The 16096-nt window shown below is 37.6% G+C and overlaps 1 protein-coding gene across 1 annotated transcript in view; it reads right to left on the bottom strand.

Annotated features, from left to right (window-relative positions):
- The window catches only part of csmd2 (CUB and Sushi multiple domains 2), a 287362-nt gene that overhangs the window by 236021 nt on the left and 35245 nt on the right, over positions 1 to 16096 (bottom strand). The window contains exon 3 of the mRNA XM_058378138.1: positions 7882 to 7994. Within this exon, the coding sequence (XP_058234121.1) occupies positions 7882 to 7994 (113 nt within the window). The remainder of the gene's footprint in view (positions 1 to 7881; positions 7995 to 16096) is intronic.

The following is a 16096-nucleotide window of genomic DNA, read 5'->3' as shown; positions in this document are numbered from 1 at the left end:
GGGTATTGAGAGTCACTGTTAAACTGTTACACAGTCTGGTTGTGAAGGCCAGGAAGCTTCGGTACCTTTTCCAGACAGCAGCATCTATACCAAGCATCACTGTGCCACAAAATAAGTAATAAATACCACAAGAAACCAATTTGTTCTTAAATCATGGCTGCAAAGCCAACAGGATAGAACAGAAACGATTCAAATACAATAGAGCAATTAGTTTAGTTATGCATCTCCCATAGTTATATAAGGAACAACTGGAAAAACTCTGACTATTACAAGCTCTGACACTGGAGACTTTCCAAAAGTAGTAAATAAAAATCCACTCAGAGAAATCTTCTGTTTATTATTAGGCTTATATAATATGCAGTGTACTCTCTATAAGTCTGAATCCGATATTTGAGAATCCACGAGTGCTATGGGATTAAGGAAAATAAAAATATATTTTAAATATATGGTTTCATCATTTTGATAAACCATAAGGAACCATTAACACATTCTATTAAAATATTATTACAGACCACCAGAATCACATTAAGACACATTCAGAAACTTTAGTAATGAGGCTTATAATGAGGCTTTCGGTCAACAGGCTATACACAAAAATGCCCCACTACAATAAATGACCGTGTTGTGAACACAATAGATATCATCATGACCTATTATCACTCTTTTAGCTAGAGCTATACAGGAATATATCATGAATCTTGAATATTTATTGATTAACAAGTTGCATATATTAGTTGTTTTCTAATTAGCATCCAGAGTAGTCAGACAATGTATATTTGTTGCTGAAATTGTAAACAAAGTTACTTAGTTGTTAAGTTGTTTTTGCTAGCCAATTAGAGGCTTAGCTTTCTGCATGTGATCTGTTGATACACAGTGATTAAAAGTACTGATGCTCACTCTGAGCCACAGGTGGACTATCCAGATGCTTTATGACCATTAGAGTTAGCATATCTCACGACTCCAAAAGAAAATCTAACTTATTAATGACAGAACTGTTAGCACTGCTAGTTGTTACTGTTGCTACAGCAACAATAATGTGAGGATGCTTAAGATAAAAATATCACCTTTTAAACACCTACAACAGCAAGACATTTAAAAAAATCCCTCTTCTCTTTAAACTGAATTTTTCTTTCTTGATATAGCATGGATCTGCTTGCTACTGATACACCAAAAACAGCCCAGTGTTTTTAAAATACATCCGTAACGCTAAGCTCATTAGTGACACTGTACAGTAATAAATTATAACCTGAATACAGTTCAAGTTTTATTTATGGTATTTCAGTGGTTTCAATCCATCCAATTTAATAACACAGGAGATAAAGGGAATTAGCATAAATTTATTTTCTCGCACGTATCTTTCATTTCAGTCTTTCATAGCAAATCTTAGCATTTGAATAATAATTAAAAGATTATAAAAAAAAAAAAAATAGAAGAGGTGGCATGTCACAGTGTAAATTCACAAAGAGCCGAGAGAGTAAGGGAGAGGAAAATGCCTTAGAGAGAGAGTGAAATTGGATGGCTGAAAAAGAGATTTATATTTGTATTTTATGTACATGTGTGTTCGTGCAAGGCTTTCCCTTCCCACGCGGCCTCTCAGAGGAGAGAGTGGGCGTGTGGTGGAGAACACGGAGCCAAGCTCGGTTTGATGTACGCCTTGGTTCTGAGGCTGAGCTCAGGGAACTGCAGGCTCATTATCTCTCCCCAAGATGGGCCTCCATGATACCAAACCCAGCCAGAAATGTTGCTTATTGAAGAGGGAAAGAGGAAAAGAGGCAAGACGTGAGGGAAGGAGGGATTCTTTGCCCTTCTTAATATACAAGACTCTGTGGCCTTTTCGATATGACATCTGCTCTCAGATTAGTGGGGTTTTGGGGGACTAGATCAGCATGACAAGCAACAGACTGTGGGCCACAGTGCCAATGCTTGTGTGTGTGTGTTATTTGTTTGAATGAGCAAAGTGCAAATGCTGCAATTTGTATATATTTATTCATTTGTGTGAACATGCAAGTACAAATACTATTCCTAAAAAGCATTAAAATGCAAGACTGCCATTTGTTTACTATTGCAATTTATATTCCATTTGCTCCGGTAGCAAGAATACTGTATTCTGGTACCTAAGAACTGCTGCTGTATTCATAAAGCATGTCCTGTGCTTGTTGCAGTTCTGCCATTAACAAGATACTAATAATTGATATGAACATGTTTTCAATGCACAATGCAGTGCTTTATACTATACAGCTGTAGAAGTGTAGAAATCATTTAGAATTTCATTATCCAGTGTTTCATAGTAGAGGATTTCCATTTGTTTCCTCTTAAGGTTTCCTTCACAGGATTTCTGTCTGGGTTTCTGGCCTTTGATTTGCTGACCTCTGGCAGAGATTAGGTAATGCAGCAGACATATAAACAGCTCAGAAATATTTCTTCACATCTGATATGAGACAGATGTCCAACACATACTTTTTAACACATAGCACAGATGTCCAACACTAAATTTAACACATATCTTTTATCTGGTCATTTGATTCACATCTAAAAACTCTTAGCCAATTCTCCTGTTAGTCATCATCACTGTTTTACAGCATTCGGCTATGTGAGTCAAAATTCAACCTTTGGAGCTCAAAAGACAAGGTGACTGTGTGTGTGAATCATTGACGGCAGTACAATCAGTCTGTAACAAGATACAACGGTTCTTTAACTCTGGTGATGATATTTTTTAGACTATCTATCTATCTATCTATCTATCTATCTATCTATCTATCTATCTATCTATCTATCTATCTATCTATCTATCTATCTATCTATCTATCTATCTATCTATCTATCTATCTATCTATCTATCTTCAGCCAAACATGAACTGAATTGAATATAGTTCAAGTACTACATATATCTAAAAATCTGAGCCCTGTCAAAATACTGGAATTGAACATCAAGTCCTACAATGTAAATGCAGTCTTTATCTAAACAGAAATTTCTTGGAGATGATGTCTACTGTTAAAAGCATTACACAAATAATAATAAATCTTTGTGAACTGGTAAAGCCAGCTACGGCTCTGCCTTGCCCACTCAATAACACACTACAGAATTCCATCACATCAGGTCTGGAACACCTTCTTCCACACATACACACACATTCACATCACTTAGATCCCTCCACCATAACCAATTCACTTAACACATTCCCTTCTCTGCAGCACGGGCAGGAGCGAGCAGAGGGCTGCGGGGAGCACTTGTGTCTCACAGGGACATGAGAACACACTCTTTGATTCAGTGCGGGGATCGATTTAAAAACGCAGGGGTTCGTTTCAGCACACTGAGACAGGAGAACATTTAACTGCAAATGCGCATGTGTGTGTGTGTGTGTTAGTGTGTTCTTCTTCATGGGGAGAATATTATGTGAATATTATAGATATAGAAGGTAATAATGTGTGATGATATGCTTAATGAAGAGGCCCAGATGTATAAGTGGATTCCTTCACACAGCATGAAACAAAGATCTAATTCATTAGAGTAAGAGTTGTACTTAAGGGCGGCGCTCACACTGATTTTCGGACCATGCCATTAATTAGCAAGCTGTCATGCAAAACCACATGTCTGTGGGCTGACGGCTTCAACCAGGCAGTGATTGATGACAATTTGCAAAACATGACAGTAAGATGATTTTAAAGGTCCTAGGTGTGTAATAATTTCAGGCATTTTTAAAAGACATTTCTACTCTCAACACTGTGCAGTAATATGTTTTAATAAGCTGATACTGTGCCTTTCTTTGCTTCTTTGGCTCAAACTTTACCTAATAGCTATTAATATTCCTAAGGAAGTGCCTAATGTTGATTAATATTAATTAAACCGGGCTTACTTGACGGCTGATCTGACTACTGCTCTAAAAGGCAAAAAGAATCGCATAGCATAGGTGCTCACACTGTGTCAGTGCCTCTCAATGAGTGGCTGTCAAATCCAAAATTAAATGTCACTTATGCCACTAGTCACCTACGGCTGAAACATGCTGACAACCAGGCAAGACTTAAGCTGTAATGAAACTTAAAGAAACAAAGACACAGGAAAATAGTCATATGAAGGGAGTTGGGGAAACATTTCTATTGCTCTAAACGACTATTCATACTAATTAACGTTCACACAAAACCCATGTAGCCATCGCATATGAATGGTTACTGAGCAACACCTTGCTAATGATTACGATGAAGCCACAGATTAGCTTTAACTTAAGGTGCTGCTTCACTATGACTCTTCTAGTCTTCTCCTCTGTATGGACACTATTCTTTAATTTTCCTGTAACCATATTTCAGATTTTCTTCGTGTTAAACTAGTACAAAAAAACCCAGCACTGCCCCCTGAATTAAAAAAAGATGATGAAGCCCCTCAGTGATTCCAAAAATTAACGTCAATATACCTGAATGAAATTTTAGATTTTGCACTCCAATCTCAAAGTCCATGAGTCATTTTGAAGTCAACAGTATGAAGAAGCTACAACCAAATCAACACATCTGCACTCTAGGAATACTGACTCAATGACATATTTGTAGAACATAGCAAAATTGTTTGTTTGTTTTTTTTTCAGTTGGAGGATGAAAAGCCCTTAATTTGTGCCATATAATATGTCTGTACTCAAAAGCATAAAAGCATAATTTACCAGCAGCATGACCAGCAAGACCAAAAGCATAATTTACCAGCAGCAAGACTAGTGCAGTAATTAATAATTTAGCAGGATATACACAGACAGATGACAAATGACCAAATAAAGCACAAAACAAAATTGGGCCACGAGCCACCAGAAAATGGAAACCCATTCTTCTGAAGGATATTCCCTCCACTGGTGTTTTGATGATGGCTTTGGAGAGCACTGTCTATAAACTCTCCCATAAATGTTCAGTTAGGTTAAAAAGTGGTGACTGAAGGCAATAACATATGATTTACATCATATTCCTATTTTTTTAAACCATTCTCTGAGAAATCATGCCCTTTAGATGAGACATTCTCATACATTCTATATACATTTAACCATGTTTCCCGCATTGGTTTGCAGTAGAGCTGACCGCAATTCAAATCAGGTTAGTGATGACATCATTTGTTAATAAATTGTAATCGTTCACAAATTGCTGTGTTATAGGAGAAATGAAATACTTCTGAGCATGCTGTTATTGGAATATAGTCCAACACTTCAGGGTGGTATGAGTAACTCTATTTCATGTCAGTCCCCATCGCATTTTATTACTTTTATTGTATTCAGAGTTCTACTCCAGCCCCTGATTTTGTTCATATTCTTCGAATACAGGTTAAATCACACCTACTGCAACGGTAGGTTTATCTCTAGTGATTTCATCGCGTCTCTGTTACGGAAATCTGTCCACAAAACCCTGTTTAAAACGTAATTTGTCCCTGCGAATTGGCAATGGGAAAAACCTTAACACATTCACAGCTTAAGGCTCACTATTAAAGAGGCTTTTTGCGGTGAGGAAAAGTATAATTGGACATTCTTAAATTTGCCTTCATGAATTTATCTTTGGCTCTGAGGGACAGAAGGACTGCAGAACACTACGGCTATGTGGGATTGATAAGGTTTCACTGGGTCTCATTATGGCACTGTCTTTAGTTAAAGTCAGACCAGGGGCATGAACTCCATATATCACACTCTCTTATTCAGTGACACATATGTAGGTCATGCGAGAGGAAGTGACACGTAATTACAGTGACTGGGAGACTCAGGTTGATCCATATGGTGCAGATAGAGCCTTATCTAGATTAAAGGAGCTAGGCTTTATACAGTGTGTGTATAGAGAGTGTAGAGGCTCTCTCTATCTCCCACTTGTTCCATCACTTCTTATTGCTTGCCAAGAATGAGGTTTTCAATTACGTTTTCACTTAGCTGTCGGAGTAGGAGAACTCGATATTTCCCAATTACGTAATATCAATAATGATTTGACATCAGTGCCAAATCGAGCCTACTACCTGAAGCACTGATGCTTGTAGCATGGTGAGAGAGTGAAACTAGAAAAAGAAGGTGTGAGAAAGGGTGTGTGTGTGTGTTTGTGTGAGGGAGTGAGAGAGAGAAAACAAATTTAAACAAAACACCAAAGAATTTACCACAATTCAGCAATTACCTGACAAAACCATAAATTCCAAAAATTTGTTTAGATAAATCTAGACAAAAAAGCAAATTTTTTGTTGAATGCAGATATAAATTTTTATTGTATATGCTTCATTTATTTAAACAACATCAAATCTACTCTATCATAGGATAACTGTGATAGCAAATATCTGTTTTCGGATTTGAACTGGACGTGGGCGTCGTCTAGACCAGAAAGTGTGCACAGGGCATGGACTATATGGAGCAGTGGCTCTATAAATAAAAGCATAGCTCAGTAAGGCAGTGTTTAATTCTGGATCTAACTATAGAAAAGAAGAACATGAATTGTTCAGTCTAAATAATGTATTCATTAGTTTTATATATATATATATATATATACATACATGTGTAATGCACACACATACACATTGATAAACTACATGAGAGATTTACTTTGCAGCTCAGAAATGTCTGAGAAGTTTGATCAAATCTTTTTCTTTTCTGAATCTGAAATAGAGGGCAAAGGTAGTCCTAGTAGACTCAAAGCAATGCTGGATATCTGGTAGGTCAGCATTCTATACAACAGGGATAACTAACTAGCAAATGTGAACCCTGAAAGCAAACTCTAAATCGATGTTTTATTTATAGTCATGATATTGCTTATCCAGACCTTTCTAAGACTGAAATTTTATGAAACAAGAACCTTTGAATGTTAAATCCACTTGCTGTACAGAAAAATAGCACTAAGTTCACCTTCAAGTGTGCATCAGCTGTCGTTGAAAAGATTTCTAAGAAGATTTCTAAAGGAAAAATGAAGTTGCTATTTTAACTAATATAATCATTTAGGTGAAAATAAAGTTGTTTCATAACCACTTTTGAGTTTATTATGTTTTATTCAGGCACAAGGGCCAGTGGATTTGTGTGGGGAAAAATATGGTACAATTGCAGAATGCTTGTCAGCTGCTTTTGTCACATTATAAAAGACGGAAAAAAAGTATTAAGCGTGACTCAGGAGCAGCTAGCTATTTTCCCCCACTTCAGGGAATGTCTTCATCAAGATTACTTCACAATTCTTTACATTTCTCCTTTTTTCTTAGAAACAGTGATGTCCATAAAAATACCCATTACATTGACTGAGTAGTTAAGGGATCTAATTCTAACCATTCACTGACTAATGACAATGCCTGCTCTGTTAACCATCAGTGTATTCCGTGACAGATATCCAGTAACTTTTTGACAGCAATCCAATAAATCAGCCATCAGTTATTAAAGTTAAACTGGTGTGAATAGGTGAATGTCGAAAATACTTATCAAAGCTTCTGCTTTATAGCTGACAGGACAGGTCATTAATGCTATGCACAAAGTTTTGCCACAGGGCTTATTCACCTGTCACTCAATCACACCACCAATCAGTAAATGAATGTAATTATCAAAGATTTTCCCTCTTTTGTGCATTTGACGCAAGTGTTTGCAATGATGTGCTCAGATCAATAGGAATATCACAAAAGCTCAGCATGAAATCCACCAAACGTTTGACTCTAGTCTTTAATTTAACTGTGCATATTAATATAATTTGATTCCAATCAGGAAGCAGGATACGTTACTTATTACAGTACAGGGGCAATAGAGCATGCCAAAATACTACTGAGTCATGCAACAGTATGAACAAAGACAGCTAAGATGAGTTGAAATCTTGAATGATTGAATGACGTAACCAGGGGCACAAAAAATACCAGAAAGCGCCAAACTTAAAGAAGAAGAATACAGGCAAATCTGCCCACATGTTTCACTGCACTCCTACCTTCATATATTGCTTTGAAGCCCTGGCCACTCACAGCATAGTCCGATAGTAGCCACAGTGTGAGTCTCGCTCCAGTGCTGACTATTGGGGGAGGAAGCCGGAAGCCTGTTAACCTACAGACACCCAGGAGAAAGAAAATAATAGTTCAATTAAGAGAAGAAAAAAAAAAATCTTCACCACATCATTGTTGAATTCTCAGATCAGATTATTCATATGGTGTTGATTCATTTACTATAAGAGCAGCTGTGATTCAAATTTCAAGGTTATTTTTAATGCACATGTGTTATCGTGAATTAGTAACAACTCATTCACAGGGACTTCTATGGCAGCTCCACATAATCTAAGCCCAATAACTGTGAAAGGGAAATAAATGGAAGCTGCTGAACGAAAGAGCATTTACAGCTACAACATAAACAATAACAGGAACTAGCTTGACTCGAAGACATTCTTTTGAAACTTTCCATTAAACATTCTATTAAATATAACTAGAATTATTCATGAATTTAATCTTGTACATCCTGGAATGTTTCTGAAGTATAACAGGAATAAAACAAGCGACATGTGATATATAATATATTATATAATATAATTAAGTAAATAAGCTTTGCATCAGGCATATAAGACCTTGCATCATTGATTATTTTCTTATAACAGCATGCACAGTTGTGTTTTATTGAAAACACAATGCAAAGAACATAGAGGCAAGAAGCAAAAAGACATGAACAGCATCTCCAGAGCATTTATATTTTAAATCCAACTACTCGGAAACAGCAAAGAACTGCAAGAACAAATGACTAGGACATCAATATTTTGTACTGTATGTATGTATATGTATGTCATATTGTCTTGGTGCTTACAAACAGATCAGTGTAGCTCAGTTGTTGCATTATTTCCAAAGTCAAAGATAAAACATGTTTCGAGTTGTCTGAGCTATTTTTTTTCCAGAGATCAATAAGCACACAATTACTCACAGCTTTTTGACTCTCTATGGCTTTTCATTGTAGTAGCATATTAGAAACATGTTCATACCTGGCATTAAAAAAGAAAAAGAAAAACATACAGGAGAGTAAGAACAATGGAAAGAACTGCAGATTCATTAATGCTGAGATGAAAAGATAATGACATCTACATTCATCAGCTCACACTAAATGTGTAAATGTGTGTTTGTGCACATGCATGGTCCAAATTAATCCATGGTGTTGTGATGGAGATGTGATGATGCTTGCTATAGTCACTGCTTTTTACACAGCTACAACATAGACCCAGTACTCTGGGGGGCTGCAACAAACTTAAACTTGAACAAATGTGGTATTGCTGCTGAAATATATACGCATGTGTGTGTGTGTGTGTGTGTGTGTGTGTGGGTGGGTGGGTGGGAGGGGATTTCCTCCCCACTTCTTTAGATTAGTTGAAAGTTTCACCACACTTCTCTTTTGGAGACTAATTCAACTAAACAAGCTAATTCAATTTCAGCGACGTAACATGTCCAGGCTAATTACACAATAAACTTTGCTGCTTAATTACCACAATAGGACTATTCCAAAAATGTCAAAGAAAAGATTGCTAAAGAGAAAGCCAGTGAAATCAATTATTCATAAAGACCCAAATGATTTAATGGCATAATGAAAGTGAACTCATTCTGTGCTGTGTCAAAAAAAAAATATCCAGGCGTTAAGCAGTACACCTGAAGATTAAAAAATGACTTTTCTTTTTTTCTTTTTTTTTAAGAAGGATAAATAGAGTAGCGGAATGAGAGCATTTGACTTGGATGCTTTGTAACCTAGCAAAGTGACAAAGCGACAGATGACAGTTCATTGTCTATGTAAATAAGCGGCAGAGAGACTTGATTTTTTAAGACAGAGACAAGTGACATGGAGACAGAGTGACAAGCGACATTTGAATTGATATCTCAATTTTATGCAAATTGGTTCCTGACCGAATTCTATGGTTCTGGGCTGAAAAAAGGCCAACAATGTCTAATTTTGGTTCCTATAGGCATTTTCTTAAGTGCTGCCTTATATTCTTCGCATATTACTTACAGAGTAATATACATTTAATGAAAAAAAAAAAGGCTTTACAATAAAGTGTACATTTGGGTACTGGCCAGTATCTGGTATAAGTAACAACTCTGTCATGTATAGCTCTACTTAAAAGTTAAACCATTACAAGATACAAAATCTCAAAACAGTCCATGCCCAAGTCTCGCTCTCGCTTCAGTGTATAATCTCACTTCATACTGTTGATTTTGTCCATAAAACCTGCTAAAGCTTTTCCTGCGCTCAGCCCAGGTTTATTATTCACAATATGTTTCAACACATTTCATACTCTTTGACTTTATATTATACCGTTGTAGAAGAGTAATGGCTTATAATCCTACTATCTTGTAGGTGTCACCCAGAAGAGAATGAATTCCCCTGAGTCAGCTCATGGGGATTTTCCTTGCCACTATCACCTCTGGCTTGTTTATTAGGAATCTAATTCTACATCCTGATTTCTGGAAAGCATGTTTGTGACAATATCTACTGTTAAAAGTTCTACACAGACATAATAGAATCAAACTGAATTATTTGTACACCCTGTAAAGTAAATGAATATAAAGGTGATTTTATATGTCTGAGTCTTCGTGCTTGAGTTATACTGTAGGTATATAAGATGAAGGCCATCCAAACACGATCAGTCACTAAATAAATGGAGGGATGAGAGAGCTGTGCTGTGGTTACACTAGAGAGCTATCTGCTATCATTATCACATGGATGATTCCTTGCCCATTTGGGCCTGGTGCTCCATTAGAAGTGGATCTGTTATGCCTCCAATGATCCCAGGTGCCCCTGAGGGAAGGGCATTAGGACAATGGAGAGTACAAAGCAAACAGGAAGGGGAAAATTCAGGTAAGGAGGGTGGGTGGTTTTGTTAGTGTATCATATGGAAGTGCCAATATGTACAATTGTTTATTGTGTATGATTATCCAATAGGGTGTTTTGATAATTGGGGTTAAGACAAAGGGAATCTAAAGGGTAAAAAAGAGACCCATCCACAGTAACTCATACTGTATGTGCAACACTTTCAAATGAGGGAAAAAATGGCGATGCAAATATACACTGTTAAAAAAATAGAATTAAATATTGATATGTTTTCAAACTCACTTCACCTGAACAAGCGCCCTTGAAAACTTCTGCATCTCTTTTATCACTCCCTAACTTATAAAACATCATCATCATGTGACTAATGTATACATGTGTGTATTTGTATGCAGTAAAAAAAAAAATTGTTCTGTTGCAGAAACTGATTAAAGCGATCTGTAAATGTCACTGCTACCCCCTGCCCGCTGCTCGGTGAGCATTCAGCACATCCACACAGGCATTGATTTACTGGAGGCCAGTGCAGCTCCATAATAAAATGTGATTAAATGGAGTGTCAGCATGTGAATAATGAGTCACACAGTCCATGCACCAGGTTATGTTGTCACCACACACCAGAGGTCGTGACTTTACTGCCATTGCTCACATCAGTCCATCACGGGTTAAATCAATGTCTTCAATTAGCATGGCTCGCTGTGTTTGAGTCTCAGACGTGGCCTTGTGCCAGCAGACATGCACACTGTGTCATGAATCTACACCGTGTATTTTACAGTGGTAAATTCCACACTGAGGAAGAGCAACATAAACACACACATACACACACACACACACACACACATCTTAGCTGAAAAGCTTCTAGCGACTGTTTGCCACATATGGTGCTTCTATAAATTGTGCCGATTCTGTTGAGCAGTGTGAGTACGCTCCATTTCTCTCTTGTTTCTTCTTTAAGGCTCATGCCGAGTTGAGACAAATTGTTTTAAATGAACAAAAGCCCCCTCCACACTTGGGCTACTCTTTCTTAACGTGTAGACCCCAGGAAAGTGAATCAGGTTGTCCTCCCTCTAATCTCATTCCGTAGATGTGCAGCAGTGTTGCTGAAGCAGCTGTTTTTCAGCAATGGGGGGGGTGGGAGAAAAAAAAGCACAGCAGCATGTTTCTGACATGCAAGTAGAGAGGCGACATTGAGGGATAAGTGAGGGAGAGTGCGTGTGTGTTTGTGTGTGTGTGTGTGTAATCACAAGAGCTTAGACTTAAAGACAAGTAAGCAAAAACTGGTTCTTATCCTAGCCTTTTTCTAATTTGTGCTTTTACCTTGTGTGTGTGTGTGTGTGTGTGTGTGTGTGTGTGTGTGTGAATTCTGCTGTGAGTACACTGTTTAATTCTGACTGGTAAAGTTTGTACTTTGTTTATATGTGTTTAAGGAACAAACTGAAAATGAAAAGTACACTAGTTCTCTACTTTAGTAACATGCAAATCTACCAAAATATTACTTAATCACAGTAGTGATGCACAGTACTCAAGTATCTTTCAGCTCTTTTGGCTGAGGCATTTTTGGGGACTGAAGGTTGCTTCTTCAGTATTGCACTGGAGCTACGTGTCTAATATAGCTAAAAAGAAAAGGAGGCCATGTCACCTAGAAAACTGTGACACAGACAATATTAAAAAAGCTAAATTTACCAGTAAACTTGTCCTGGCTGATTGAATTTTCACACTTTTGTTGAAAATGTATTTTTCTATAATGCATTGTACTTTAAATGAGCCTCAAAACAACCTCTTTTGCTGTTTTCTCTGTAGCTGGGGGTCAGTGGAGTCCCCGGTGTTGCATTCACCTGCCTGCTGTGTATCTGTTCACCATCAGCTTCATACCTGCTCGGTGTGGCTGGGTTCTGAGCAGCGTGGTGCTGGAGAGATGCTAGTTTTTGCTCTTGGGTGTTCAACCACACACACTTTGAGGTTGAGTTTGTTGATTGCAGTCTTTTTTTTGGACTGTTAACTTCATCTGTTTACTGTTTGGATTCCTACCAGGGTCTTGATGTCCCCAATAACAGCCTGGGGCATTTAACTGTCATCCTCAACTGGACTTGTGGTGCGTATGGCTGTGGTTGAGCTTTGGGGGATGTTTGATGCCTGCAATACATTTGGCCTCCAGAGTGACTCCAATACTCTTTTCATACAGTATATTATATAACTAATAATAATCTGCCTTTGATGTATAACTAGTAGCTACATTTATTTTGTCATATGTTAATTAGATTTTTTGCTTACTTCTTCTTCCTCTTCTTCATATTATTATTACCATATTTTTTTAGTTGTTATCCATAAACTCCAATTGAAGATGTTTCCCACCACAGTCATCCTCCCCAGCTGTTAGTTGGGTTTGGTTCGATTGATGGTGCTGTCAGTGCAGGCTGCTGCGTTTGACACAATCGTGGCTATAACTCTCGGCTCTCCACGGCCTCGGTGTGGGCCAGGGCAACCTCAAAGCAGCTAAAGTCCTGGGTGAGTGCTACCCAATTATACTCTCCTACCCCATATATCCAGCCTTCAGCCAGCCTCTATAAATACGCACTCGCACATCTCCACTTCCCACACACGCTCGTTCATTCAGGTTATGCATCAGGTTATTTTTGCCACTGCAGCTATGATGGCCGCCCAGTGAATTACAGTCTGTAATGGGCACGATAAGTGATTTTGTGCTAGAGATTGGATTATGGCATATACTGAGTGAAGAGATAATACACACAACCACCGAATGTCCAAACAGAAGCCCAAACCATCTGCCTGCAGCATCTGGGTGAAGCAGTAAACTCCAGACATAGACACTGGAAGTAGTGAACTTACTTCTTACAACTGCATGCTAGAACACTTCATATATTAACTCATAATTTCCTCTGGCACCTTTATATATGTTGCAAATGGTCCACAATTATTTCTTTAAATAAATGGGGTGATGTGTGTGATGAGGCATAGTGGGATTACTTTTTTCACTGAACTGTGTGAAGCCTCTGATCTGAGTTTATCACTGATGGAACATCATTAGCCTGTTTGGATTTTGGACAGTGCCAAACAAATTGAGCCAGCAAAGGCGTCTATCCAAAAACAGCCAGAGCATGGGATTCAAAATGCGCTCCCCTTTCACCTCCACTTCCCTTCACAGTGGTGGATGTCAGCGATCCAGAGCACCATCTTCAGACTTAATGAGGTAATCGGTTCATCTGAAAAATCAGAGCAACGCTTGATTTGCACAGCAAAAAGGGGCCCTTTTAGTAGATGCTACTATAATTTCAGACCGGTTCATGCCCCTCTGCATGAACAATTAGACAGTGGCATCAATTTATGTGCCTCATTTATCAAGCTGGATACAAATAGACTTAATTAAAAAATTGTTTGTAAGAGCATTTAATCTGGTATTTATTATTATTTTTCTTTTGCAAAAATATTGACTTTAAAGACATCAATCCAAAAGAAATGAATAGCTATTTATGCTTCAGGTTGCGTTGCAGTGGATGAGCTGCAGTACTGGAAATTTTTGATTTGCATTTTGCCATTGTTATCTTTATGTGAGACTTGTGGGTGTAACTAAATGTAAATGTTGGGAATGTTCTTTGCACAGTACAATTAATGTATCACCATTTGCATTCATCACCATAAGCTTTGTATAAACTGAAAACCTGGAATTATTTATTATTTTTATTTTAGTTAGCCTTATGAATGATTAAATGAAGCCAAATGTTTCCAAACATTAAATGAGGGTTGATAATATTTTCCTGTTGCTCTCTACTAGAATTCATGATGGCTGGATTTAAAACTGCACTTCATCTCTTAATGTTGAACAAAAACCATATTTAAACTAACCCTTCAGCTTAAGCCCACGTAAGGCAAGCTCTGCCACAGTGGCCAAAGGCAGGGGGGAAATTTCATAAAATAACTTTTAAGGAAATTTCATTAACACAGAGAATGATGGAGAATGCTAGAAAGAGAGAGTGGAAAAAGTGTGGAGGTGATGAGGAAGATGAAGAATAGACACTCAGGCTTGAATTATTGAACGTAGGGAAGCAGTGATATAATACAGCACTCATCATGCAGGGGGAGTTTTGGGCCAGAAAAAGCGCTGAAGAAAGCAGGAATGATGAGTTGTCACAGAGCGAGTGCAATGGCAAAACTCGTCACAAGGGGGATAGATGGCTCCAAATGGCTTCACGTTGCTGCTAATGATCCTCAGCTCTTACTCTGTCATAGCTGAACAACTTGCCTCCTCACTCAGCACACATAAGCACTATGGAGATATATACATTGATGCAGGATTTCTTTCTGACTTGCAGCTAATGAAAACTGACAAGAGCACATAAAAATTAATCCTAAAGTATGTTATAAATTATAAATGCCTACAACATTGACGTAAGTGCATTTTTACAGTAATTAATAGTCATATCTGTGACATTAAAGAGCAATGGATGAATCTATTCAGTACCAAATCATAGATGGGCTACACCCGAGTTTCAAAGTAGCTTGGTCTCTTCCTTTATCTCACATATGAGACTTTATTAAAGCCAGATACCTGTGTGAAAATGTCATATCAGCTCTGACCAGACCTAGACACTTGCATTCTGCCACAACCAGTAAAACAGTAGTGATGTGTTTTACTTTTACTGTAGTGAGGTGGATTCATTTCCATCAGTGTGTCAGCCAAGGAAACACAATTTAAGATAACTTACTGTAGTTTTTAAATGAATCACAGTACAGAGACACCATTTAAACTTACTCAGGAAGACAAGTTGGTGGGAAAAATAAAAAGTTTTTTATATGAATCAGGAATTTTTTACTTCATATTAAAATTTCTTTTTTCATTGGCAGATTCGGATTATACAGTGGAACCTCGACATATGAATTTAATTCGTTCTGCAGGCGACTTCTTAAGGCAAAAATTTGTATTGTGAAACAAATTTTCCCATAAGAAATAATGTAAATGAGGATAATCTGTTCCAGCCACCCAAAAATATTACCAATATTACCAATAGGAAGCGTATGTGAACTGTATGGCTGCTTACAAAGAGCTGACCCAAGCCAAGCATTCCAGGTCAAGGCTTCTCACAGGAACCAGGGTTACTTAAAAAGCAGCTTTTGGTGACTTTTAAAAAAACTGTAAAATTCGCAAACTCGCTTCGGTTGACTTCACTTGGCTTTCCACTGACGCAAACAAATTTTGAACATCTCTCGGACTTACGTGCAACTTCGCTGGCATTTGGTTCAGTTCGATCGTATGCTGAAAATGCTTTGTATGCTTCGTTTTCAGTTTTCGTATTATAGTTTATAATCAAGTAATATTACATATCAAGTAAAATTAATAATATTAT

This window comes from Hemibagrus wyckioides, linkage group LG24 (assembly GCF_019097595.1).
Source record: "Hemibagrus wyckioides isolate EC202008001 linkage group LG24, SWU_Hwy_1.0, whole genome shotgun sequence".
NCBI lineage: Eukaryota > Metazoa > Chordata > Actinopteri > Siluriformes > Bagridae > Hemibagrus > Hemibagrus wyckioides.
Note: the sequence above shows the minus strand (reverse complement) of the source record. Positions and strands in the feature narration are given on the sequence as shown.